This window comes from Chaetura pelagica, unplaced genomic scaffold, assembly GCF_000747805.2.
Source record: "Chaetura pelagica isolate M959 unplaced genomic scaffold, ChaPel_1.0 scaffold3, whole genome shotgun sequence".
In the NCBI taxonomy this organism is placed as follows: Eukaryota; Metazoa; Chordata; class Aves; order Apodiformes; family Apodidae; genus Chaetura; species Chaetura pelagica.
This window is the reverse complement of record NW_009952974.1, coordinates 14,302,927-14,330,350: the sequence shown is the minus strand read 5'-3', so window position 1 is coordinate 14,330,350 and position 27,424 is coordinate 14,302,927. Positions and strand designations below refer to the sequence as shown.

The 27,424-nt window shown below is 37.2% G+C and overlaps 1 protein-coding gene across 1 annotated transcript in view; it reads left to right on the top strand.

Annotated features, from left to right (window-relative positions):
* The window catches only part of PDE11A (phosphodiesterase 11A), a 111,729-nt gene that overhangs the window by 42,965 nt on the left and 41,340 nt on the right, over positions 1-27,424 (top strand). The window contains exons 4-9 of the mRNA XM_009996319.1: positions 1,405-1,469; positions 6,086-6,221; positions 8,623-8,698; positions 10,141-10,208; positions 10,586-10,678; positions 14,333-14,383. Coding sequence (XP_009994621.1) covers positions 1,405-1,469; positions 6,086-6,221; positions 8,623-8,698; positions 10,141-10,208; positions 10,586-10,678; positions 14,333-14,383 — 489 coding nt within the window. The remainder of the gene's footprint in view (positions 1-1,404; positions 1,470-6,085; positions 6,222-8,622; positions 8,699-10,140; positions 10,209-10,585; positions 10,679-14,332; positions 14,384-27,424) is intronic.

Below are 27,424 nucleotides of genomic sequence, written 5' to 3'. Positions count from 1 at the left end.
GAGAGCCTCTAAGAAAGTTTGACATTTTTTGTGACTATTGTTAGTAGTAAAATAAAGGACTGCCTTTTTATTGGTAGCTCCCTTCAGTATTTTCAGTGTTTTCACTATCATCTTTACTGCTGATTTGAGAAGCAGCTGAACGATAAAAATGTTACTCTTAATATTCTTTTTTTCTATCGAAGTATGTTTGGATTCACTGACTCTGTAATTGGTTATTTGTTACAGGGCTGTGACAAGTCTAAATGATTATCAGAGACAGAATCATAAATTCTGTGTATGGCAGAAAAAAAATAATCTTTTCCTTCCTGGAAGTAAAGATGATTATCATTTCATATAAACTAATATAAATTAAATACTTCCAGAAGAATATGCTCTAAATTCCACCAGCATTCATAAAAGCAAGTGACATTTGTACATAGTTTATATGTTCTGTGTTGCAGAATTTTGATGTTTCTGGTTGATTGTCTCTTTCAAGACTCCCCCACACTTGTTTTATAATTACAAGACAGTTCTACTACATTCTTATGAAATGTCATTATGTTTGCAAGTATAATACAATTTTTCACAGAGCAGTACGCTGTGGTAGTAGCAGGCTGTGGGTGGCATTGTTCACTATTTCTACGTTTGAACATGGAGGGCTTTTTTCCAAACAAAAGGCAATGAGTTCTCATTCCTCTAGACCAAATTCTGAAATATGGAGAGCCAAGGTATTCAGTTAAGCCTAAAATTTTTCTAAACGTTCATAAATCATAGGTTAATTTGGAGTAGGAGAATATATCTTGCCACCCACTTGGTCATTTTCACAAGTGGTAAAACAATTATTTTCCTGATTCCCCCCTATTTTAGAGGGTTAACCTATATATTAAAATAGATCTGCACACTAACTGAGTGTTAAGCTACATCTAAAATACCATCATTTGCACATTGCATGAAAAGCTTTTACAACACAGAACTGAAGTGGAAGGTGGGGACTCATGCCAGCATCCAAAAACATTACCTGTGTTCTGTGTCACATGAGACACTCTTAAAATGTTTCCCTTATGTGCTCTTGGCATATTATATTCAAGAAAAATCCATTGCAATTAGTAGTGCAAATGACTTTATTTTTCTGTATTTAAAAACTGTGAAGTTTGTGTAAAACTCCATAATTCCCATTCCAAAGCCCTTTGAAGGGAAGCATATACTGATGCAGAAAATAGTTTCATAAAGGAATCTAAAGATATAATTTGATTTGACATTGTTTGTTAGTGAACTGTGCACAGTGTGTATTTTTAACACAGATTCTCCATTGGGGGAATACTGATTGGATTTTTATAAAAATTGGGTTTTAATGTAGGAAGCTTACATTACTGTTTCCTTACATATTTATTCATCTTAACTATTTTAAGTTACTTTTTTTGACAGGTGGTGAAATTTACAAAATCCTTTGAGTTGTTATCTCCAAAATACAGTGCTGATACTGACAACAGGTTAGTGCTGATGTCTGCTTTATTTTTTCACTTGGTTTTGTATTATATGTAATATATACATTATATCGTACTTTTTTTTCTTATTGAACATTGGTTAGATTTGATGGAAGAGTGTGAGCCTACAGTTTTTACTCAGACAATGCTCTTGCTCACTTAAAATTGAGACTTGCTTTGAATATGTGCCTATATTCTTTTATATGTGTGTGTGCATATATATATATGATAACATTGTATCAATGTCTCAGAGAATGAAATAACTCACCATTTTTTCTTGTAGAAGTCGTGGAGAACAAATAAAAGTTTGCATGGTTAGTACTGAAGTAAAAATCATGACATTGTTTTAGATATCTTGTTGATCTCTTACAAAATGCCTCCTTACCATTGTGTTGGAGGTTTCCAAAAAGATTTTATTTCTACTCCTGTTGTCAAGTTGGAAAGCCAAAAAACCTCAGAGAACATGTATTTCCTAGAGATTGTGTCCCTGTACCTGAATCTTGTTTGGGAGCCTAGTTAAAATAGAAATATATGCATTTAAACATCAATAAAGGACTACTTGTAACTAGTAATAAAAAGTTTTTTGTCCATGTGGGGTTACTGTATTAATTCCTATAAGGTAATACAACTGATAACAGTTCATATAAAACATCCTACATACATTGTAAAAAAAACTCCTCTCCAGCTTTTCTGTAGCCTCCTTCAGGTTCTGGAAGGCTGCTGTAAGGTCTTCCTGGAGCCTTCTCTTCTCCAGGCTGAACAGCCCCAACTCTCTCAGCCTGTCCTTGCAGGAGAGCTGCTCCAGCCCTCAGATCATCTTCATGGCCCTCCTCTGGACTTTCTCCATGAGCTCCACATCCTTCTTATGTGTCCAGAATTGGACACAGTACTCCAGGCGGTGTCCTCAATAAAAGGGGAGAATCATGTCCCTAGTCCTGCTGGCCACACTTTTGATGCAGCCCAGGACACAGTTGACTTTCTGGGCTGCAAGTGGACATGGCCAGCTCATGTTGAGCTTCTTGTCCACCATCACTCGCAAGTCCTTCTCCTCCAGACTGTTTTTGATCCATTCTCCACCCAGCCTGTATTTGTGCTTGGGATTGCCCTGACCTAGGTGTGGGACTTGCACTTGGCCTGGTTGAACTTCATGCAGTTTGCATGAGCCCACTTCTCAAGCCTGTCAAGGTCCCTCCATTGTGTCTACCTCACCACACTTTGATGTCATCAGCAAACTTGCTGAGGGTGCACTCAGTGCCACTGTCCATGTCACCAACAAAGATGTTAAATAGCACTGATCCAAGCACTGACCCTCGAGGAACCCCACTCATCACAGCTCTCCATCTGGACATTGATCTGTTGATCACCACTCCTTGAATGTGACCATGCAAATCAATTCATCCTTATTCTGAATTAGAATTTGCCATGGCAAATGGATGCTGTAATGACAAACATAGCTTTCTGTCCAACTTGCTATCCAGAGCTTAGCAAACTCGATTGTTACTTAGTGCTTTGCCAAATATAAGCCCTTTAAGCATCTTCTAAAAAATATTTTTGGGTAAATTGCCTTATTTTGTGCCATATTTCTTCACCTCCAGTGTGGTAGGAAACTTCATTAAGGTGAATGTGCACATTGCACTCCAGATTGTGACAGGTTGTAACTTTTCGTGGTTTGATCTCACAGCATTACAAAAGTGGGCAGTGTTAATTTTAAGATGTGCAAGCAGACAGCAGAATCCAGGGCCACACAGAAAGATGGGTAGAAGGTAGATCTCTTTCATGCCCTACCCACTAGCTGAAAAATGGAAATGGTGAGACAAATAGAAAAGGAAAGCAAGTGATAAAAAATAAAGTCTAAACAGGAATTTTAAAAGCTCTGCTTTTGAGAAAGAGCTGCAGAGAGGCAGTTGGTTCTTCCTACGTTAAGTGAACGGGTGAAAATACATTATTTCTTTAAGGGACGGGAGTGTGAATCAAGGATGTGGTTGTTATTCTTGTTTTTCTCAGACTTGATCTGTAGCCAGATTAATCAAAACAATGTAGGGTGGTGTCAAGATAACCAAGCTGGCTCAGTTCTTGTTACCATAGTTATATTAGCACACTACCAAAAAGCAATTTGTAGTAGCCTGCTCTGCATGTAGTCAAGTCAAGATTATTTTAACTTTAGTCTGAGACATGCATAAACACACATAACCTGATAGGGAGTCATTGCAAGATTTATAAAGGTAAATATCTGTACATCTTAATAGAAATATTTACTGTTTTTTCTTTCATTTCTTATCCAGTGGAGAGTGAAGGTGGTTTTACAAAGATCAAGGTTAGACTGGCAGATATGACGTCACATTTGGATCTAGTAAAAGCACAGCTTGAGTTATTGGCACTGTAGTGGGAAAATAAAGGTTATTTAGGATACCGAACAATGCCATGAGCCCTTGACATTTAAACATTTTCCTAGTGAGTTTTGCCCTTTTCATTCTACATTCCACACCCAGTGGTTTTACAAAGATCAAGGTTAGACTGGCAGATATGACGTCACATTTGGATCTAGTAAAAGCACAGCTTGAGTTATTGGCACTGTAGTGGGAAAATAAAGGTTATTTAGGATACCGAACAATGCCATGAGCCCTTGACATTTAAACATTTTCCTAGTGAGTTTTGCCCTTTTCATTCTACATTCCACACCCATAAATGATGAGATATTTTATGTGGAAAAAAAAAAAAAATGGCAAGATTCGTTTCTTCCTTGTTACACCAGCAGAGACAAAATATTTACTTTTTTTTATTATTATTGTAGTGGAAATCCAAAGAGATTGTAGGACAAGAACAATTCTAGTTATAAGTTTTATCTGAAAGAGAGAGAAGCTCCACACTTTTAATATCCTAATCTACTTTCTCACACAGTTTTAGAAGAAACTGGCTTTTATTTTGCCCTTCTTACATCTGCCTTAATAACATCTCACCTGTTTAGTTCCTATATACTTTTAGTCCCTAATTTTTTTTTCTTTGCTGTTGGTTGTAAAGAAACACCTTGCAAGACCGTGCTTGTGTTTATCTGTTCAGTTTGCAGTTTTCCAGCACACACCATGATCAAGGTTGCTTATCCACAATGGCAAACTGATGCTGTCCTTTTATCCAGTCATTTTGTTCTTTAAGTATGGCTTTGCCCAAGTCTCCTAAATTTTCTCTCTCTTTGGAAAAACAGATTACATAAATCTTAAGAGCCTTGAACGTTCAGTTCTGATGTGTTCAGGAGGAAGATGAGCCCAACGGAAGATGCTGATGGGTTGTCCTTGCTGCACAGAAGCTGTTGTCTTGGCAGATGATTACACCTCTCTATCCTGAGTACCAGTGGTAGTGGAGAGTTTGGCTGCTTGAGCCAGAGCGTGGGTTGCATGTGAGAAGATACCTGTGCTCCCTCCCAGTTGGGCTGGTACAGGGACAGTGCTGAAATCCCCGCTGCTGCTGTCTCTCCACCAGTGCCCCTGGGATAACATGCACTCTGGTAACACCTCGTTCCCTGCACTATTTTTATGTTTCTTAGGGCATCTTTATGCTTTTCTGGTCCTAGGAGCTGGGAGGGTTCATGTTACTGTTCAGAGAGGATTAAAGATACCTGTGATTTTGGCTGTACCACTTCTCTACTGTGTTATCTGGCATTCTGGTTAGGGAGGCTTTGGGGAAGACAGCAGGGCAAGCAGCTGCATAAGGAGAGTCTGGAGCACTGCTCAGGTGTTCAAAATTGATCAGCTTTCTTGTCAAAACTAAGGCAACTTGTGTTCATTTATTCACACATGAATAGCTACCCCTTGCCAGCATCCAAAACCTGTCTGCAAGAAGTCAATGAGAACTTTCTTGCTGATTAGATGAGGTGTAAGGTGTAGACTTAGAGGCTCGTGTAGATACTGAGTTTTCTGAAGAAGCTGCAGTGGAACATGGTGAGTTGATCCCACAATTCTAAAGTCTTAACCTCATTAACTGACAGCTCTTTAGCCCCTCAGAAGTTGTGGCAGAAGCTCAGCCAGGAAAAACAAAACAAACTTTCATGTATTCTATGTCTTCTTGAATTCACCCAGTTCAACACACTTTCATTATTGATTTTAATCCTTATTTCATGATTCCTTCTTCAGCTATTCAGGTCTGGCAGTTCAGACCAAAATAAATAAATAAAGACAGCTCTCTTGACAGGAAAATTATTGGAAGCCTGAATTTAAAATATCCCAAATTATCAGACTAATTTGAAAAATCTTAAAAGTGTATACTTTCAAGTAGCTCTAAAGAAAATATTATTTAGAACTGGTTGGTTTTGGTGAGCAGGCCTGTATCCCACAGAAACTTGGAACATAATCTCACTCTCTTCATATGTAAACACATTTCATTATTAATTGCTCTATTTACTTTACTTGGGACACCAATGCTATTTTCAGTACAAAGAGTTGTGTAAAGGAGAGAATTTTTGATGTAACACATCAAGAAATAACAAATTATTGTTCCATTGATAATACTTTGTAACTGTTAATAACTGTGAATGGTTTTGCTGTTCCTATGAATATGCCCATAAAAAAGCATGATTGACTTTTAAGCAGCATTGACTGTTGTTTTTTTTCCCTTGCTGTGCCTTTTGATAGTTTCAAAGACAACATGGAGAAATCATCATCTTATTCTGACTGGCTAATAAATAATAGCATTGCTGAACTTGTTGCTTCCACGGGTCTCCCAGTGAACATCAGTGATGCCTACCAGGATCCTCGCTTTGATGCTGAAGTAAGAGATTTTTAGAAATGTATATATAAATCACATTTTCGGCATTGCAACTAATATAACAATTTTATTGGTATAGCCAAGTGGCTCAACATATGACTATTTATTGTGTATTATTTTTTCTATCCATTATGTCTTTTGGGTCTGCTGGTGTTGACATGGCTTTGTACAGTAAACACAGGTCACTGAATTAGTGTATGACTTCAGGCAGTTACTTTGTCTGTGAATTATTTTTTTTTTTCTATTTATATAAGTGACGCCTTCCTCGGTCAAGTGTTTTGATGTTTATGCAAACTGATCTTTATGGCTGAAAATTCTGCTGTTTGTGTTCAGTGTTAGCAGTACCATCGTTCTTAGCTGGGGTGACTGGCACTCTGCACACATAGAGTGAAAACAGAACCAGTATCTAGAGAGACAAGCCTAGCCAACCGAGCTTTTAATCTGCACAAATAAAATACACTGGATTAGTTATTTCTCCAAGATACATGTAACTCCTAATAAAAGTTGTGTATCCAAAGGTATTCATTCCAGCCTCAGTCAGGAAGGTGTACATACAGATAAAAACACAGGTGTATACTGAACACATAAATAAATTTTAGAGGCATATGGAAGGACAAGATCTTCACTGAATTCTGTCAGAAGTCTTATTCTCATTAACTGACAGCAGTCGCTGAATTCAGTACAGGAACACTGTGGGGGACTTGGCCAGCAGTTGGGCAGCACATTAATCAGCAGCCAGCCTTAGTCAGCAAGCTTGCTAAACTATATTACTACAATAAGTGTGCTTGGAAGTATTTCATCTTGAGAGTTTGCTTGGTTCCAGTTCTATTCCATGTGTCATTAAAGGGACTATCTCTCAAACAAGCAGATTTTGTCAAAACAAGAAAAATGAAAGGGACTTGCTGTAGAAGTGTACAAGAAAACTGTCAGTGCTAATTTGCTCAGAATTTCAAGTACAATTAATGCCTGGGGTCTATTTTTTGCCAAAGAAATATGCTAAAATAAAGCATGCCAATACTTGATATGTTTGCAGTTGTACTTTTAATATATAATGTCCTGAATAATTGAGCTCTTATTTGTTTCACAGTTACTCCTTTCCAAGTCAGAAGCATTGGCCAATTTATGTAGAGAAAATCAAAAGACTTAATAAAAAGAGTAGTAATAATCTTCTGTCAGTAGGTTCCTATGAAAATTTAATTCTTAAATTCAGTTGTTACAACCAATTATTTCTGCAGACAGTCAAGTGTAGGAAAATGAACTTATTATCCCTTGTGACTGAGATACGATCAAACATGCATTTGTATTTATGAACAGACATTATGTTTTCTGTTTCTATTAAAAACCACTCTTCTTTCTCCCAGAACACTGTCATTTTCAAATGTTGATGCTAAATTTTCAGTGCATTCACTGAGACTTTAATGCCGAAGTATTTTAATTGAGTTAATTTTAAGATACACATCTGAGACAACTGTTGCCACACTCCCATGGATTTTAGGTGGCACAGCAAGCTGATATCGGTGATGAGTTCTGAGCATGTACAAATAAGCAGTATTCTAGTAAAACCTGAGTTGTATTCTTTGCTAGCTAGATGACAGTGATCCTACCCTGCCTCCACTATATTAATTACTGCTGGTCTTTTTCTTTTATTAGAGACTGCCTGTAGCACTGACAGTTTTAGTTAAAGGACATCTCTTGATCTTCTGTGAGAGGGCTCATCCCACTTTCTTACTCTAATCTCTTTTGAAAAAATATTTTCCTCAGATTTTGCAGCAATGGCCCTAAAGAACAAGGCTTATTAACCACATAAAAGAGAGAATCAGTGATGCTTACAATAAATTGCAAAGTTTTACACTATATTAAATTACAGGAGCAATTAAACCTACACAGAAAATCTCAAATCTTGGTTTTGACCCCATCCTTCCATTTCTTCCCAGCTCGCACTTCTGAACAATTCCCTAATTACTCTTGCCTTTCTTCTGAAAATGTGATTTCCTGTAAGCCCCTTTTAATAGCTGCTTTGCTAAATCCAGTTTCAGTGTTTCTAAGTCAAACTTATTCAATGGAGATTGTCTACGCTAATCCAGCAGCACAAGTAATCCAGAAATTGTCTGGACATTGTCTCAATTGCAGTTTGTCCTTAATTCCAAATCAAGTAGTTTATGCTTTCTGTTAGAAAGATGGCAGTGTTTGTATTTTCTTCGGCAATTATTAGAATAATCCTTGTGACTTTTGGTTAATCTTGCTGTGAATGAGGTTTCAGCGGAAATATTTTCTGAGTGAAAGTGGAACCATATGGAATGATATTTGTAAATGTAAACTTACTCTTTGACATTTCTGTTACTGTGACATAAAAGGCTGTGAATGGTCCCTACAGCTAATGGAAGCTCTCGTTTGTATGTTTTAGGCTGACCAGATTTCTGGCTTTCACATAAGATCTGTTCTGTGTGTTCCTATATGGAATAGCAACCACCAAATAATTGGTAAGACCTTCCTCATAGCTGCATCATTTTTGTGCTAATGTAAATTTAGTTCTGCCTTTTTAATTCTATGTTCCTTTTTCTTCTTTTTCCCAGCTGAATATTGTTAAGAAGTTACGGTACCTAGGATGCATGCTAAGTATCCAAGAAGAGACTTGGATACTGTATGGACTTTTTCAGCTTTCCCATTGTGTCATTGTTAAGTTATATATTGTATTGAAACTGGAAGATTAATGAGATGAAAATAGAAATTCAAACAATATTAGTGATATATGCTTTGATGTACTTCTTGGGTCTCCCTTTCTGCTACACAACTCAGACAACTTGTTTCTGCAGTCCAGCAAAGTGGTCATTTCCTTCTTGAATGGGAAACTACACAACTCAGGGAAGACTTACTGGAGGGGCTGTGGCAGCTGCCAGAGTTGCCTGTGGCAGTGGTGCACGCAGGATCAGGGTGTAACAGGGTTTTATTACTTGCTTGATAAGATGCTTCCCAGCTATGATACACCTGCAATTGACCCTGCTTCTGGCACAAAAAGAAGCACCACTTGTAAATAAGTGCCAGATTCCTTTGTTAACTTTCCACAGACAACTGAGGTCATAGCAATAGCAATTTAAACCAGCAGGGTAAGACTTTGATCCTTGTATGTTTTGGCTGTTGGGGAGAGCAGAGCTGAGATGAGCAGTGCATTGATGGAGGTATCCTTCAGGACCAGGATCTTCAAGCTTATTCAGCAGAGATGATGTGGGTATTGAATCTTAAAAAATATGGCTCATTGTTTGTTGTGAAATGCCTATTGCTTTAAAGAAGTAGAAAGAAACAGAACCCTTGACTGCTGATAGCTCCCTCAGTAGTTTTCTAAGGGCATATTGTAGCTAAATGAAATAGAAACAGTTTGTTGCAGTAGAACTCTGTCTTAGTTTGGCAAGAGCCAAGAGCCTTGAAAACTTTTGCTTTTTCGAGTGGTTTAAGGAAATTATTTTTTCATTGGTTCAATAAATTCATGAAACAGTCATGAGCAAAAAAGGACTTACATGCACAGGTGATGCTAAACCAACTAAGATTTTAGGAATAAAGGTACTGATTCAGCAAGTTACATTAGTAACTTGAAATTGCTAGGACACCTTACATGATTGCTGTTAGCAAAGTGCTCAAGTCCCAAAGAGATAAATAACTTTTTGTGAAAAGTGTTGCAAGTAACTTTTAAATTTGCAGTATTATACTTAAAGAATAATGAAGGATAATTGAAAGTTATAAGCTGAGTCCTGGTATCGAAACAATCAGACTTTCACATGTTTATGTCTATCTAATAATTTCAGAATAAGTATTTGCAGTTTTGTTTTTCAGTTTGAAAAAATTTACTTTAAATCTTACCAATCATTAAAATAATCTGCATTGTGAATTAATCAGTGAAGATTATAATTCGTATGAATTCTTTTTAAAGGTGTAGCTCAAGTGTTGAACAGGCTTGATGGGAAATCCTTTGACGATGCTGACCAGCGACTGTTTGAAGTAAGAGACTTTTGATTTTGCAGCAGTAACATAATTTTTCAGTAGGATTTGGTACTTCTGGGTAATGCTGCTTCAGGCTACTTCTAGGGAGGGGTGGAAGAATATGTTGACTGTACCGTGATTTGTTTTATTGTGGTTTATTAATTCTCAGAAATCCTCACTTAGTAAGGTTGCATTCTAATTAAAATTAGTTTCTTGCATCTGTTCTTTCTCATCTTGTTGAAGCCAGTGACCTACCTGCAAGAATATCTGTATAAGCACTATTATTCTAATCTTTCTATGCAATTCCTTTTAATGATTAAGCCAGCATTCATCTTTGTGTTTTTATTGTAACTGAATTATATTTGACTTTTTCTTTTTCCTCTTTTTAATTTTAGGCTTTTGTTATTTTTTGTGGCTTGGGCATCAACAACACAATTATGTATGACCAAGTGAAGAAATCCTGGGCAAAACAGTCTGTGGCTCTTGACGTATGTGTACTTCTCAATGAAACTTTTTTTTGCTCAAAATTGTCACATGGAAAGGAACCTACTGCTTCTGAATTTATTTTAGCATCTTTATCTACCTCTCTGCACTTTATAGTGTTATCTTATTAAGGTAATGCTGAAGGGAAACTTATTCAGTGTGCACTTAGCTGTGGAGCTCATGCACAACCTAATTTATTTTGAACCCAGGTATCTCATTTGATGCCTATGTTGGGTTTTTTTACATTAGAAGAGGTGGCAGTTATGATGGAGAATCTACTTTCTTACACATCTAAGTGTAGGAATTAATCCAGGCATTATATTTATTTTCTTGTCCATCAGTAACTGATGGAAAATTCCTTAGAATTTTATATTTTAGATAGCTTGTTTAATTTTTTTCTAGTGTTGTAAAGTATAAGTAAAACATACAGTAAAGAGGACAACATTTGAAAAAAGTTATCATAATTGCAGCATGTTTTAGTATCAAAAGCAACATCTGCTTAATCCTTCTCAGATAGAATCAAGTCAAAGCAGGATGGCTGGCAACTCAGTAAGAATTCTGCTGTGAGTCAAGGCCAACACATAATGCAACACCAAGTCTTTCTGTAGAATAGATGGAGAGAAGCTAAATAGATGGAAAGATTTCTCTCTTTTTGACCATTGCCTTTTTAGGAATTTCTTTTCCTGTTTCTATTCCTGCCACCCATTCATTAAGAATGAAATCTACCAGTCCCTGTAAAATGAATTCTAAAATGCTTAAATATTTTTTAAAATTATTATGATTTAAATTTCTATAGGCTGATGCAAAAATAACACACTATTCTCTATTATATTCTGGAGATTTTCAAGATTTTCAACATAATAATATAAAAATCTTGGTGAGGACAAAGCTTGGAGTTTTAAGGGTAGCTTTACAAATTTACATTATTCCTACTAAAACAATAGTTAAGAATGGTTTGAATGAAATTTAAAGTCTTTTAAAAAGCATTTGCAACACTGATTAATTTTAAAACATTCCTTTGATGAAAGGGTAATTTTGCTGAGATTTCAGTGTTGTTTTAAATTTCACATGTGACAAGAGAAGAAAATTATCTAACTATCCCTGATGTGTGCACACTTTAACTGTTTTAACTCCTTTGAGGCATTATAATAAGAACCACAAAAATCATAGAATCACAGAATGATTTGGATTGGAAGGGATCTTAAAGATCCAACCACCCTGCTATGAGCAGGGACACCTTCCACTAAACCAGGTTCTCAAAGCCCCATCCAATCTAGTCTTGAACACTTCAGGCATGAGCCATCCACAACTTCCCTGTGCACCCTGTGCTTGTGTCCCACTCTCACAGTAAATAAATTCTTTGTAACAGCTAATCTAAATCCATGTTCTTTCAGCTTAAAAATGTTCCCCCTCACCCTGTTGCTAAATGCCCTTGTAAAAAGCTATAAGGTCTCCTTGGAGCCTTCTCTTCTCCAGGCTGAACAACCCCAACTAGTGTTGGCCTGATGGAGACCTGAATTTGCTCTCTTTCAACAAAAATCAAACCCAACTGGATTGCTATGAAGATAATTTTCTTTGCTTTAGGGTTGGAGATATTTATCTATGTGTTTGGGATCTATCTGGCAAAGCATGCAGGCATGTTAAGGCTTTTGAAGTCAATAGGACTGTTTGTGTTAGAAAACATTCCAAGCATATGTGGCTTCTTATTATCCCTGTATATGTATTTGCTTAGGAGGAGAAGTTAAACACCAACCTTTTCAGGCCTCCTGCAAGATTCCTTGTTCTTTATGTATCATAGTAATAAATTACTATAAACCCTTATATGCTCCAGATATTTGTGTAATATGACACGTTAGAATGAATATGCCTTCTGGCAAGAAAAACAAGTAGTGCCAGACCTTACACTCAGATACAGTGATGAAAGTTAGCATAAAAGTTTGTTATTTACTGCTGAAATCAAAGACAGTTAAATTTCTTGGTTTAAAATACAGCTTCTTCTTTGATCTAAAAAGGACAGTCATATAGCTTCAATGTAGATTATAGGTTTGATAAATGGCCCCTATACTTCATTGAAGAGTAATTCTTTATATAAATGAGCAACAACTCATGATAATATATTTGTAAAGTGACTGAAGATACAGCAGCAAAGTGCTGAACAAAAGAATGGTATCTGCTGAAGGACTGTGAATCCGTTTCTCACTATCATAATACTTTATTAGCATTTATGCATTTAGCTGGAATCAACAGCAATAAGAGTGAAAATGTCACTTGAAAATGACATTGATATAATATGTAAAATAAATCAATTTCATAAATACAATAATATTATTTCTATCCAGATATACAAATATTGTTTTTCATATAGAAACCTCATAAAAGTGACTAATAAACAGAAGATAAAAATGTAAATAACTTATGGGAAAAGCCTGACAGTAGGATGCCATCTGGTTAAATACCAGACTAAGTACTGTTGTATGCTTCAAGGATGCAAAAGTTGCAAATAATTAAAATATTAGCAAATAGTATTAAAGAAGAGTGAAAAAATCAAGAGTGATATAATGAATGCACATAAAGGAGAAACTTGATAAGAGTTTTGGCATTAAGTGTAATTTGTCATAGCAGAAGACATAGTTTTACTAATCTTACAGATTTCTGAGTGAAGTTAAAATATGGTGGGACAGAAAAATAGATACTATTTGAGGACAGATGTGATGTATAGTTATAGAAAGTAAAACATAGGACAGAACAAGAAAATTTGTGATTGTTATTTATTATTTTATAGTGCAGGAATGATTTCCTGTTACTGTAAAAGATGACACTTCTAAAATTGGTATGAGTAAATACATCTTGAGACTTATTGCCAAAGACATTTGAGATAGTTTAAGCAATGTTATGAGTAACAGACATTAATAGATAAAAACAATTTCAAAATGAGAAATATGTATCAAAGTTGTAGTACATTAGCAGATTTGGTGTTGCTGTGTGGTGAGGAGACCCTGTCCTTGCTAGGAGTGCTCTGGCCCTGTGAGCTCCCTCATGGACCAATCACTTCATCCCACCCACAGTCAGATCTTAGTGGGTGCAAAACACAGGATGGCTCTTGCACCTTCAGGAGTGTTTGTCCAGTGCTGGTGTCATCACCTAGGGCATAATGTATTCCACGTGCATATATGCATACTTACAGGTAATAAGAGGAGGTGTGCAGTACTTTGTGCATTATAGTTGATGCTTTCATCTCCAGAATGGTATTGAAGAGAATGTCATGCATAGCATAGAGGTGCTGATTTGCCAGTAGCAAAGGCATTACAGCTTTACATTACAGCAAAAGGCAATATTTGAAGCCTATAAATCTAGCGTTATTTTTACATTAAATACTTTCTCTTTTGATCGTAGAATTCCAGAAGAACAATGTAGGAATGTTTATTACATTAAATGACTGTCCATGATTCGCTATAAAATGCATTGCATCATAAACACTGAGTGTATACCTGAGAGCTTGCAATTAGTTACTATATGCTGACATTCAAACCGGATTACCATGCATAAATATTTATTAAATTTGTTATTAAAATAATTTATTAGACTGCAGCACAGAGCCCTATTATTTCTACTTGTCAAGTCTACAAAAGTGGTTTTTTTAATCTTTTGTTCCCGGGCAGGTGTTATCTTATCATGCAACATGTTCGAAGGCAGAAGTTGATAAATTTAAGGTAAGGACTTACATTTTTCGTTATCTCTGACAATATAGCAGTAGATTAAAATGGATGTAGGTTATCTGAGAGAAAAGCAGAAAATAATTATTAACAATAATTATTATTAATCCTTTAAAGGATAAAGACCTGCAGTGATGGGTGCACAGCAGCAAAATAGCATTGTGCCAGTACCAGCTGCTAGAACTGCATGGGTTTGGTGGCCTCCTCTGCAAGAGCCATCATAGCAAAATTGTACACAGTGAGAGGTTAGGAAGAGACTGGATAAATTGAGAGGAGCTTGAGACTTTGTGTGCTTAGAGTGTGGAAGCTGTCCTGTGTTTACAAAAAAGATTGTGCATAGGCTCAGAAGGCCGGACGTGAAGGTGAGAAATCCTCTTCTAACTTCTGTAAGCACCTTGGGCAGAACTGTGAAGTGATGTGTGCTGAACATAGCATTGCTAGAGACCAGTAACTGTGTTCTCATTGAATCCTCCCTTTGCAAAGGATAGAGAGCAGGGGGAACACTGACCTTGCTCTTCTATCACTGCTAGTGCTCCAAAGCTACTTTGCTAATAGGCTTTGTCCTTTTCTGCTTGAGAAAACACTGGTGTAACTTGGTGGCACTTCCTTGGCTATGAGGAGTCAGTGTTGCAGATGGCTCCTGCAAGTTGTGTGGGAGGTTCTTGTGGTGGGAATTAGTGTAGGTCTCATGTATGCAAAGTGCATCAGATTGTTGTGAGGTCTGGGAAGGAGATCTGGGCTGTTGTGACCCCACACTGCTGGCATTCCCTGCTGTGGCTCCCTGGCATCTGTCACTGCTTGATGGGTTTTTTTGACACTTCACTGGCTGACTGCAACCTGATTTCTGCCCTGTGGGGATGGTTGTGGTGGAAGGAGAAAGCCCAAGAATGATTTGTCAGAGCTGATACTGATGAGTTACCTGGGCTGAGGAAGGGCAGAGATTGCTAGTTGCTTGATTTGTAGATTATTGCCCAAATGATCACTGTGACTTAGAACTTTGTATCAATACCGGGTGATAAGGTGTAATATTCTCCTTCTGTTGAAGCTACTGTGCAGTTACCCGGACTTTTGTAAGAGGAAGATTAGATTACCAAGTTATTGCAGTCACCAAACCTACTTGAAAATCATTCCAAAACTGCAGCCAGCATTAAATGATTCTGTGTGCTTAATAAGTTGTATTTTATATTTGGCAAAAAGAACAATGAACACAGTGTGAGAGAGGATACAATAAAGGGACAAAGGACCATATTTTTAAATTTTGTTTGTTTGTCTTAAAATAAGCATCTGTATCATAGCTTCTGTGATGGTCAGGATTCAACCAGTATCTTTCTACATACTAGAGGTCCATACTTCTTGGTTGCTATGAGCCATTGAAAGATAGTTCCATCATGATGTCTGTAGTTGAGCTAAAAGCCTACTATGTTACTCTTCGAACTTAGAAACTAGTGTGATGAGGAGCTATTCTTCTTGTTTTCCCAGGTGTCTTCATTAATAGATTTGCCAGTCTCCAAGTAAGGAATGTCTTGTTATTTGTTTACCTTGACAGCATATAACCATCCATTTAATAGTTAATGATAATGTAAAGGAAAATGAAAAGCATTTACTCATTAATAACCCTAAAGGATACATTTTTATGAAGAACACAGATGAAAAAGTGAGTAATATAATCAAGGTGTGCTTAAACTAAGCTGGGGTTTTTTCAGAAAAATTTTTGCTTTCCTCTATCCAGTTGTCTTGCTTTCAGTTCCTGACAATATGAATTCCAATGGTCTTTTACACCACTGGTTGTAAACAAAACAACAAAAAGCCAGAGAGGACTGGCATGTCTTGTGGGCCTTTGACAGAGAGGTCATCCCCAGAGAGGCCATCCATCCACAGGATGAAATTGGTCCCGTCTGCCCCCTTGCAGAGCTTGGCAGCCAGTCTCCCTTCTAAGATCTCCTGGGGCATCCTACCCTGAAATCACTGCTCTCTTCTCTGATCCTTGTATTGTTATATTTTGTAGAAGCCCTTTGTTATATTGAGGTCATCTCCTAGACTTGACTGGCTAATAAACAATTCCTCCCTCTGGGGGTGTTTGGGGCTAAAACTGTCCCTTCTCCCTTTGGTGATTTATTGGCAGATGTCAGAAGACATGTCTGGTAGGATTTACCTGATGTTCTGGTTCAGTCAGAACAGTAACAAACACCCATGACAGGAACATCTAAATGAGAGTAATGCCAGTAGTTCACTACTGACTGGATCTGGAATGACATGGGACCTAATGGTAATTAATGACTTTGGAGAGACAATACATCTGAGTTGACAACTTTTCCACATATTACTCCAAACAAACTGTAACCTCAGAAATCATTGCATATTCTTCCTCTTAGATGAAGCTGTTTATTTCCATCTTTGTGATCTTATCTCTTTATAGTCTTAATAATATGCTTTGCCATTAATTTTTATTTGCCTAAAATCTCAGTAATATTCTGATTAAAAGTGAAAAATTGCAATTATACTTGAAGTTGTGGGTTTTTTTCCTCCAGTTTTTACCAGGGAATTAATTGTATTTCATTGTAGAAAGGCTAGCAAGACTTGCTGAAATTCTGTCAAGAATTTCCTACTGTTATTAGATTAATTCACAGATATACTTAATGAATTCACAATATACTAAGAATCAAACAATCACCGGGAGCAGGTTATGTAAAATAAAATGTATTTCACTTGCTTCTAATCCTGTCTAAGAATTAACGAAACAACAGAAAACCCCACCTTATTAGGAAAACCTTAAGAAATTAAATAACTTTCTCCAGATGCTAGGATGGGAAAAAATGCAGAGCACCATTGGCTGTGGATCTGGAAAATACAGAGGGAAGTTCATAATATGGAACAACGAAAAAGAAGTGTATGATAATGGACCATGTAATGCAATTGTCCTGTTCCATATCTGATTTCTACAGTTGTCTAAAAACAAAGCAGCAATATAGATGCACAGTGAATGGGTGTTTTGCATGCTTTTGAAGTGATTCCACTTCTGATGTTACTACAATACAGCTTTCACTAATAAAAATCAAACCCAAGTTTAAAAATACTTACATATTTCTTAGAAATTGTTCTAATAATGAGTGTACGGGGATTTTTCTCAGAAGAGAATCCAATTATGTGAATCATGAGTGTAAAAATTCATGTCACCAGCCCTTTTCATTATTTGCATTAAATTATTTGGGATTCATTATCACTAGCAGGCATACATTTCTAGGGAGCTCTGTGCAAAGCCCAGCTGTATTGCAGGCAGCTGCAGCTCTGCTGGCCTGGTTGGAGCAACCTGGGGTGCTGCCCACACCTGGGGAAGTGGGAAGGGAAAATTTATGCCCTTGGTTCAGCAATAAAATAGGGGGCTTAGCTCTCCAGGTAGACAAAAATGGAACTGCAGAGATCTAGATTCGGAGCCTGAGCAAATCCCAGTCTCTGTAGGTGATGATCTGGCCCCAGGGAAGGTAACAGGAGATTTGCTGTTGATTTCAGCAAGGATGTTTCTGTCTTCAGTTTTGTTTGGCATTTGTAAAATTGCATAGTAATGTTCCTTCTGCCACCTTCCATCTATGTATTCATGGCAGTCAGCCTTTTGCATTGAGTTTTCTGATAGAATCACGGAACGGTTTGGGTTGGAAGGGACCTTATAGGTCATCTAGTTCCAACACCCCTGCATGGGAAGGGACACCTCCCACAAGTCCAAGATATCTAAAAAAAAAGGTAAAGAACCAATCCCCTTTTTATGCCACTTGAAAGTGTCGGTCAAGTGAAAACTCAAGGTGTCAGTTGTGTAAAATGAGTCATTTTTCCTGAAATGGGTAGTTCTTTAAAATGGAAGCTTAATTTACAGAGTTTCAATAATAAGCAATTTAAACAGCATTACTTGTTAATCAGAATGAATCATGGGGTATCTGCCATTATTCCAGTATTTCAGATATGCACTGTGCTTCCAAGTTCTAAGAAAGAGGATTGTGTTTTTTGTAAATGATTTATAGGATTAAAATAAGAGCAGTGAAAACACACAATGTATAGTAAGTACTGTACATAAACTCTCCATTGTCAGATAATTTTATATTTTTGCTACAAAATAATTTTCAACTTTGGGGTTTTTTACTATAAAGTATGATGGTGTTCAGCTATAAGCATTTGAATTACTGGAATAGAAAAATGTAAGACTAGTGAAGTCTGACTAAGATTGTTGCTATCCTATAGCAATGTGCAGCTGTGCCAGGTTTCTGCTCATTCAAATGCAGTCTCTCCAAGCCTAAAAATAGTTGTCTTTTACACAAATATAGAAGGCCAAGATACATAAGTAAAGAATTCAGAATTGTGTCCAGGGCAGGATATTTATAGAAAGAGTTCCTGACTTCTGAGACAGTAATGAACAAGTCCTGTGACTTGGCAAGCAGTCCCACAAACACACATCACCTTTAAATTTCACTAATATCATTTTCTAAGAGAATTTATATACACTGTCCTATAGTGGGTAATGTACAAGAACCTATTTTTAAAAAGCTAACCTAATTGTGCAGCTGTGAATGGTATAAGCCAGATCAATATTTAATGACCATAATGCATTATTTAAAAGCCTGTGAGAGATTCCCTTTTTTAGGTCAAACAGCACACAGGAGAGCTACAAAACAGAAAATAATGCAATGTCTGCTTTACAGAATCTTAAATTCAAAATGTAGTGTGCGTGAAAATTCTTGTGTTTTTCAGTTCTACAGTCTGAGGTATGGCTAAGACCTGCCTCCACGCAGGGAGGCTTTTGTTTCTCTCTTAAATAGACATTTAACTAACGATGGAAAAGGTTGAACCAAAAAAGGAAACAGCTTTTATAGGACTGTAACTCTATATGGCAAGGTAAACAGTTGAATACATGAAAGATGATGAATTGAAGTGAATATGATAGTTGGAGTACATTAAAGTATTATATAAATGAGTTTGTTATTAATATCTTATGCTGTTATAATTTTATACCCACATTTAAATACATAACCATGGGCAGCACAATGAGAAGCTGAATTCTATGTATGAAATTTATCTTCAGCCTCTATAAGGATTGGGAAAGCATTCCTAGACAATGTTATTTTCTGCTATGATGCCATCTTTCTATTTAGTTATTTTTATGTCCTAGTAATTAAATAATTTGTAGTGGTTTATAATAATAATTCTATTATAGTCTTCCTTAGTAATTACATTTCAAAAAAGCAAGCTGGCCTCTGTATTTTGGACTACTTAGGAAATATTGCCATTGAAATATGTATGGCGAGAAGATGTGGGGTTTATGCGTTGATGACACTGCCATTTCAATTTGCTTGGTAACATGGGTTTTTCAAGGACCCAAAGCATGTAACTGCAACATCAGTACTGCAAGCCATGGTCCCTGCCATGCACATGGTGAAATACATGCAGTTCTTCAAAGACATATGTAGGTGCATGAAGTTATTCACATGCTTAAGTATTTTTCACGTTATTCCCCGAGACTAGTCACAGACTCATAGATTCCTTTTTGGCTGCCACAGGGAGGTCTGTGCTGGCACTGAGCTTTCCCGAAATGCTATTCCAGCTGCTCAAGTTCCACTGAGAGGAGCAACAAAGGAGGAAAAAAATAAGGAAAAACCCTGAGGGTAAAAAGGACTTGTGTTCATATTGAACTGTGTTCCCTTTTTTCCTTTTGAGAAATGCACATGTTCACAAGATGTAAAGCAGTTTTTTCTCTGCTTTTCTGCGCACACTGCCTACGTAAGACCTAAAGCACAGTGTTGAGTTTCATAATTCATGAAATGGAGATCTTTATTGTATTACATTATTTCATACACTTTTATATGTGCCCGTGTCTTCAGTTACCATGGAAACAAGAAGTCAGAAACGCATTGCATACACTGAAAATTATTTAAAATAATAATGATTAAAAATATGGGAGTTTTATACCAGATTCTAAAATGTGAGGCTGTCATCTGTTGACATCAGGTGAGTGCTCTGTAATTCAGAGATACATAAAGCAAACATTTTTTTTAAATTTCAGAGGGAACAATTGTTAACAGTCTTTTCTCATACAATGTTCAGGTTTAGGGGGCATTAAATGAAATTATTGGAGACCTTATCAATGTATATAAGTATCTAAAAGGTGAGTGCAAGGAAGATGGAGACAGGCTCTTCTCAGTAGTTCCCAGTGTCAGAATGAGGGCAATGGGTACAAGTTGGAACATAGGAAGTTCAATTTAAATATGAGGAAAAACTTCTTCACAGTGAGGGTGACCGAGCACTGGAACAGGCTGCCCAGGGAGGTTGCGCGGTCTCCATCTCTGGAGATACTCACAACCTGCCTGGATGCAGTCCTATGTAAAGTACTCTAGGTTATCCTACTTCAGTGGGAGAGTTGCACTAGATGATCTCTAGAGGTCCCTTCCAACTCCAGTAATTCTGTGATCACAGTACAGATTTTAATCTGACTAAAGATCTCTCTTCATCAAACACATAGTGAAACTGCATGATCTATCGCTGTAGATGTTGATGAGTTTAAAATTATGAGCTAACAGAAGGAGAAGGCAAATGAGGACTGTTGGATAAAGACAGTCATCTTTGGCTTGGGAAATATCCAAAGTCCAGCTTGCAGAAACTGACAGGACTGCACTGAGGAAGTATCTTTTTTCAGTTCCAATAGTCTTCCCTGCTTTTGGTCACTCTCAAAGCTAAGGTCTTAGGAAGACCTTTGGTCTGACACAGTGCAACTATTCTTACATTATTAATCAGCAAGCATTAATTTCTAACAGCAATGGTGGAAAAAAATAGGAAACTACATTCTTTGCATCACTTTTTATCACCCAGAAGAGACCATGCCTTCTATGTGTAAATTAAAATGTTAATTGACTTGATCATTACTGTCATATATGTCAGAAATTTCAGATACCAGGATTTGATGCAAACTCCCAAGTTTGCTGAATTGTTTGGTTTAGTACAAACTGTTTCCTTTCTCAATGACCTGCTCATGGAAGCATTTCTGGATTGTCCTACTAAACTATTATTCATCTCCTTGTCTCAGTGCTTAGAACTGTGATTCTCAGGTACACTTCTAATTCAACAGCCCTTCTCAGACAGACATTGCTGCCATCATTTAACCTGTTCCAGTGCGGTAAGTTTTATTGAGAATAAAGCATATAAAAGAGTAATATGACAGTTTGTGGAAAAAAAAACAAACACAAAACCTGAGGTCTTTTGCTTTCATTTCTTCCATAGTATTGCTCACAAGTGAAGGTGAAACGACTAATTATCCAACAGACCTGTTGTCCGTCCTTCAATGTGATTGCTCATCATACTGCACAAGAATCTCTGATCACCTGGAAACCATCAAGGAATAAATACAGTTCAGCATTGCTGAACTATTTAGCCAACCACCATGCAAAAAGTGATCAGGCACAGAATACATTTGAAATGTTGTGCAAGCCGGAGGAATATTTGCTATTAAAAAAAACAAACAAAACCAACCCCCAAAAAATAAACCAAACCAAAAACAAACGCAAACACTTGCCAAATGATGTAGTATGCTTCAATCAGTGACAGACTTGGGACTTTATCATAGAAACATAGAATGGTTTGTGTTGGAAGGGACCTTAAAGATCTAGTCAAATTTTGAAAGGTTTTCAAACAAGAAGAAGAATCTTGTGCATTTAAATTGGATGAGAATAGTTTAAAAAAATACTGGGGTACTTCAGCAAATTGTGGTACTTCAGGAGTTTTTCACTGTAGGTGTATCATGGTTCTTTCACCATCAATAAGGAATTATTCTCCATGCAGTTGATAGACATGCCTGTGTGTAGCTCTGTGACAGCTCACCATTCTGTCTGAGATCTGCATTCCCAGGCTGGCCCAGTAAGACCATTGTACTGTTTGTTTTTACTAACAGAAAAAAAAGAATATTTAAAGAAATCCATAAAAATGGCATATTTTACATTTTAAATTATTATTTATTTGTCTGTGCTTGGATTCCTTTTGTAGACCCAGCAGTCTGACAGTTATAATTGGGAATTTTCTGGTTAAAAGTATCTATTTGCTTTTCACTACATTTTATTTGGATATTAATTTTAAAATTGAGCAAGGTCTTCAGTTGTTTTACTGATTTTAAAACCAGGGAAAAAAATCTTTTGTTTTACCTAGTATGTACTCTACAAAAGGAAAAAAATACTTCATTTATTTCTACCTCTGTGTGATGTTCTGGCTGCAGATCATTGTTTGTCATAAATGTTTTACTGGTATTGATTTTAAATTATTAATGGCAATATTTCTATAGGCTTTTTTTTTTTTTTTTTTACAAAATATTTTACAACAGGAAACATAAATGTCTCCCACTAGGAGAAGGTAGTGTCCTTTAAAGGCTTTTGAGACTGCCAATGAAATAATATTAGAGCTAGAACCTTTTTATAATTAAAACTCTAGAAAGAGAAGAATGGGAAATAGATGAGAAACGTTTTTCTGAGATGAATCTGTTTGGCCACTGGGTGCCATCCTTGCTCCACATTAGGGCTGATCGCCTAGCAGCAATTCTGTTAGGCTGTAAAACCCTGAAAAAGGTGATACCAGTGCCATTTCGCACCGTCTTAATGTTTGTGTGTGTGCATGTTGTAGAATATGTTAGCAGCACAGGCAGTGTGTCCTCCTTGCACAAGTCACTGAGACACTAGGGAGAAATCCATGTTACATCCATGGCCTCACACCCACAACGTGCTTGTGCTGGTAAGGGTGAGGCTGTGCAGGAAGACCTGTTCCATTCACATGTGTGACTGTGCTCCTGAGTGGTACTGACTTAAGCTCTGGGATATTTGAAGGAAAAAACTGCATGGACACACACTTGTTTTCCAGATCATTTTTTATTTCAGTGTATGGGCCTGTGATATCCAAGCAAAACCATATCTACCATATATTATGTAAAAAATATTTGTGATTGCAACCTTCTATGAGGTATTTATTACACTGTTTTATTGTCTGCCTAGGGGGGATTCCTCTATTGTTTTCATCTCAAAAGTCTCTTGTTGTAGTCTTGGCAAAATCCCAGGCAGGGTAAATGTACTTTCTAAGAGAAATTATGTCAGTAATTCTGGTTTTAGTCTTCGAAATTTAAAGTGTAAACACTTTAAATGTCTGAGAAATAGACTCCAGTGTTTCTCACTGCAACTGTATAGAAAATGTGCAGATTGTACCCCAGGCAAAAACAGGAAACTGAATATTTTATGAGGCCATTTCTGTGAAGTGTTCTGTCATCTTGTGCTTTGCAAGAAACTACACCCAGCTCTGAACTCGCACAAAAATATCATAAGGGTATTTTCATAGGGGCCGGTTAACATGTCCTGTAAGAACCTCACGAATGACAAGAAGCAAGTATTTATTAGCTGTGTTGCAGCCCTTCACCTCAGTGATAGATGAAAGCAACATTTATTTAATGAAAATTTATAAAGCTAGGAGGATGTAGGTAGTAAGTAAAGAGCTAAGTAAATACAATATTTTAGTGTCTATTATTTGCTTTTGTTGAAAGAGTAGGATCAGTACATTTTATGGTTTCTCAGAAAATATGATTAGGCTGCAAGTTGCATGTGACATAGAGCTCTGTGCTGCTGTGCAGGCTGAGTGCTCAGGCCCTTGTCTGCTTTGTGGGATGCAGGGGGCTGTGGAGGATGTACATTCTGCTGCAGGAGAGGTGTTGGATTCTGTGTTCACAGGCCACCCTACAGAAGCCTCACGTAAAATAACCCTTTTGGCTTGGTAAACTGTAACACAATGGAGCTGTATTTTTTTGGAGGATGGTCTTCTGGGCAGTCCTTAGTGCTCTTAGGGAGTGATTTACAGATTGAGAATAAGAACGGTGGATTGTTTTTTTAATCTACGATTGGAGCATGATGAAAACTAAGGAGAAAAAGACAAAGATAAAATAAATTTTAAGGTAATCACTGCAAGATCGTCTATAGCTTTTCTGTAAGTGTATGTTGTAAGCTTGAAGGTGTTTTCAATATTATGTCTTTTCTTGACAGCATTCTGCTATAGCTGTCACTCTAACATCTGAAATAAGGCTTTCTCCCACTTTCTCTTCTTTCTCATGCACTCTCTTCTATTATGTATCCAACTGAGAATTGCAGGGCATGATTTGGGCTGTATGCCACCAAAAGAGCCAGTTCTTCACTGTGCCTTCATATCATCTTCTCTGTGAGAAGAACCCTTATCCTGTTCCTTCTCCCTTAATCAGGATTTTCCTCTTTTGAGTCTTTGAGTAGGTAGCTAGAGCCTTCCCTCCCCTTTCTCCTCGTGGAGGATAAGGTTACCTTGTATCCCTCACCCCTCCAAATTTAGAGGCATGAGAGGTTTAGTCTATATTACCCATTCTGCTCTTCCTGGGAGCAGCAAAGCTGACTTTACCAAAACCAAGTGAGGATTTGTGGGAAATGGCAGCCTGCATGCCTGACACTTTTGTATTACAGAGAAATACTTGCCCTAGGTTTGCTGCTTGTGTTTATTTAAAATTCTGGGACGGAGACTGAATAGGCCCCTTTGTATGAGTTTCTCATCTGCACCAATGGTCATAAAAAGTTGACAGTTGCTAGCCTGTAGTATGTGACACACTGGTTATTTCCTCATCACCATAAGCCAAAAGGACGTGAACACTCCCCTGCGCGCCTCGGGAGATCTTTGTGTCGAATGTGCATGCCATAGGACTCCAGTCCTAGGCTGCTGTGGTTATGGACTTTGGCCTTAAGAATAATAGATGCTCAAGCCATTAATTGCTTTTATTTTATGTTTCTGTTCTTTTAAAATAGAAATTTCTTGTTCCTTTTATAGGCTGCTATGTATTTTGTTTCTGTGTACTAGAAAACAACTTCAACATCAAGGATTGATTTTTTTAGTAACATAAATACTGTACTTTGTGTCTTTTCTATTATAGTTTGTAACAAAACTTTAATTGTAGTATTCTTATCTCTGAAATTTATTATTCCTTTTGCTGGGTTGCAGTTTCAGAAAGTTGCATGGTCAGACTGCATTTGACTGATCAGAAACATCCAAAATACTTTCAGCTTTTTAGCTCTGGGCTTCTCTCTGGAAAAAGCATGTGTAATGCTGCAATGACATACCTTTCCTTGCCCCTTTAAAAATGACCTTATAAGAAGACAAATCCTTTCCTCAGGCACATAAAACTTTATACCAAAAGCAGAAAGTAATACCATATTTTTGTCCTAAGACCACAGTGCATGATAATAAAAAAAATTCCTAAATGCTACATTTGATAGTAATGCATTGCTTAATGGCTTCGTATTCTAACAGAAGTAGCAGAATAAATATTAATGCCATGAAATTTCTCTTTTAATGAAAGCAAATACCTGTATTCATACTGAGAAGTAGTTATGTTTGGTAAATGGTCAAACTAAATAAAACTTTTTGAAACAAGACTAAGTGCAACTTTCTTTGCTCTATATTTAATATCTAAATTATGTGTTACACTGTCAATTAGGCAGTTGAGGATGAAGCAGTATGCTCCACATATATGTGCTTCAGCTGCAGCTTTCAAAGCTGCATTCAAGAGCAGCATTATTTTCAGTTTACGGATGTGAAATTTTGACTAAAGCAACAAAATTACCTTTTCCAACAAAGAGCTCAGACAGTGACTGTGGAACTTTGGGCAGAGCTTTGGCATTTGATTTCAGAATTGCAACCTGCTGCTTATCTGCTGGGTTATTCTGAAGAGGTTTAAAATGCATAAATCTGGTTTCAGGGACTGATGATGTCTTTAACATCTGAACAGTTGGACAGAACATTCACAGAATCTGCCACACAAACAGGGGGTCTGGCAGATCTGATAGGAGCAAACCATGATTATATGGCAGCGTGAGGTCTCCTTATCTCATGTTTTTGTCCAGCTGCCTTCAGATGTGTCTTAATCCCCACTGCTATCTCATTCCAGTCTCCAGTTGTTGTTTTTGGAGTATCTGTTCATTCAGCGACCTCGTTCAGAGGACTGGAATTTGGTGACAGTTGTTGAAGGGCAAATAAATTTGGGGGGTTTTTGACCATGATTGCGCAGGGGCGTTGGACTAGCTAGTCTCAAGCTCCTTTCCAGCCCAAGTGATTCTGTGATTCTGGGTGTTTTCACTCTCAAAGGCAACAGCAATGGTACTGTGATAGTAATTTTAAAACTAAATTAAAAATTTTAAAAATCAAAATCCAGAAAAGAATACATATGCACACTTGAAGTCTGTTCCACACCCACTCCTCTTTACTATAAATATTATAATATTCCCTTTAAATGCTGCTGGCCTGCCTCTGCTGCAGTTGGTCATTGGAAAAGAGGTGCTAGCTTGGCAGGGTGAAGGGCGGAGGAACGCCATCCGCAGTCTGCAGTAACAGATGGAGGCCTTTAAAAGCCAAGTTGCTCTGCGCATAAAACATCCCTAAGCTGAAATATTTGATTCTTTCCCCTTTGGAGGGAGTAAGAAATTTGTAAGACTGGAAGATAATAGGTTTTGGTCTTTCATAGCTAAGAAGGAGTGCAAAATTTGTGCACTACTGCTACTAACTGATTAGAAAAATACGTTTTAAAAGATGCCTGCGGCTATAAATACAAGCAAGTATTTTAGAGGCCTTTGTACATGAAAAGAACCATTTACAAATAAAAATCTTTGCCATCAGACAATGCTGTCCCCAGTATGGCATGATAACAGATTGAGAGATAAAGACAACATGGGATTTAAGTATTCTCCATTTTGGTGCTTTTTGAGCAGGTTTTGATGACCAGCCTTTAAGGTTTTTCAGTTCCTAATCTTCTGAGACAGAGTGCAGGTGAAAAGATACTTGAAAGGGTAGTCTTGGTTTTTGTGTATGTCATGTTGTCTGAAGCTCTAGCTTCACTATAGAGAATAAACAAGGTCAGATCCTAACCTGCTGTTGAAATCATAGTACATGGACTTCAGCCTCAAACAGTGCCCCAGAGAGTTAAGAGACATACCATACTGTTTTTCCATTCTTTTGCAACACTGGGACATATAT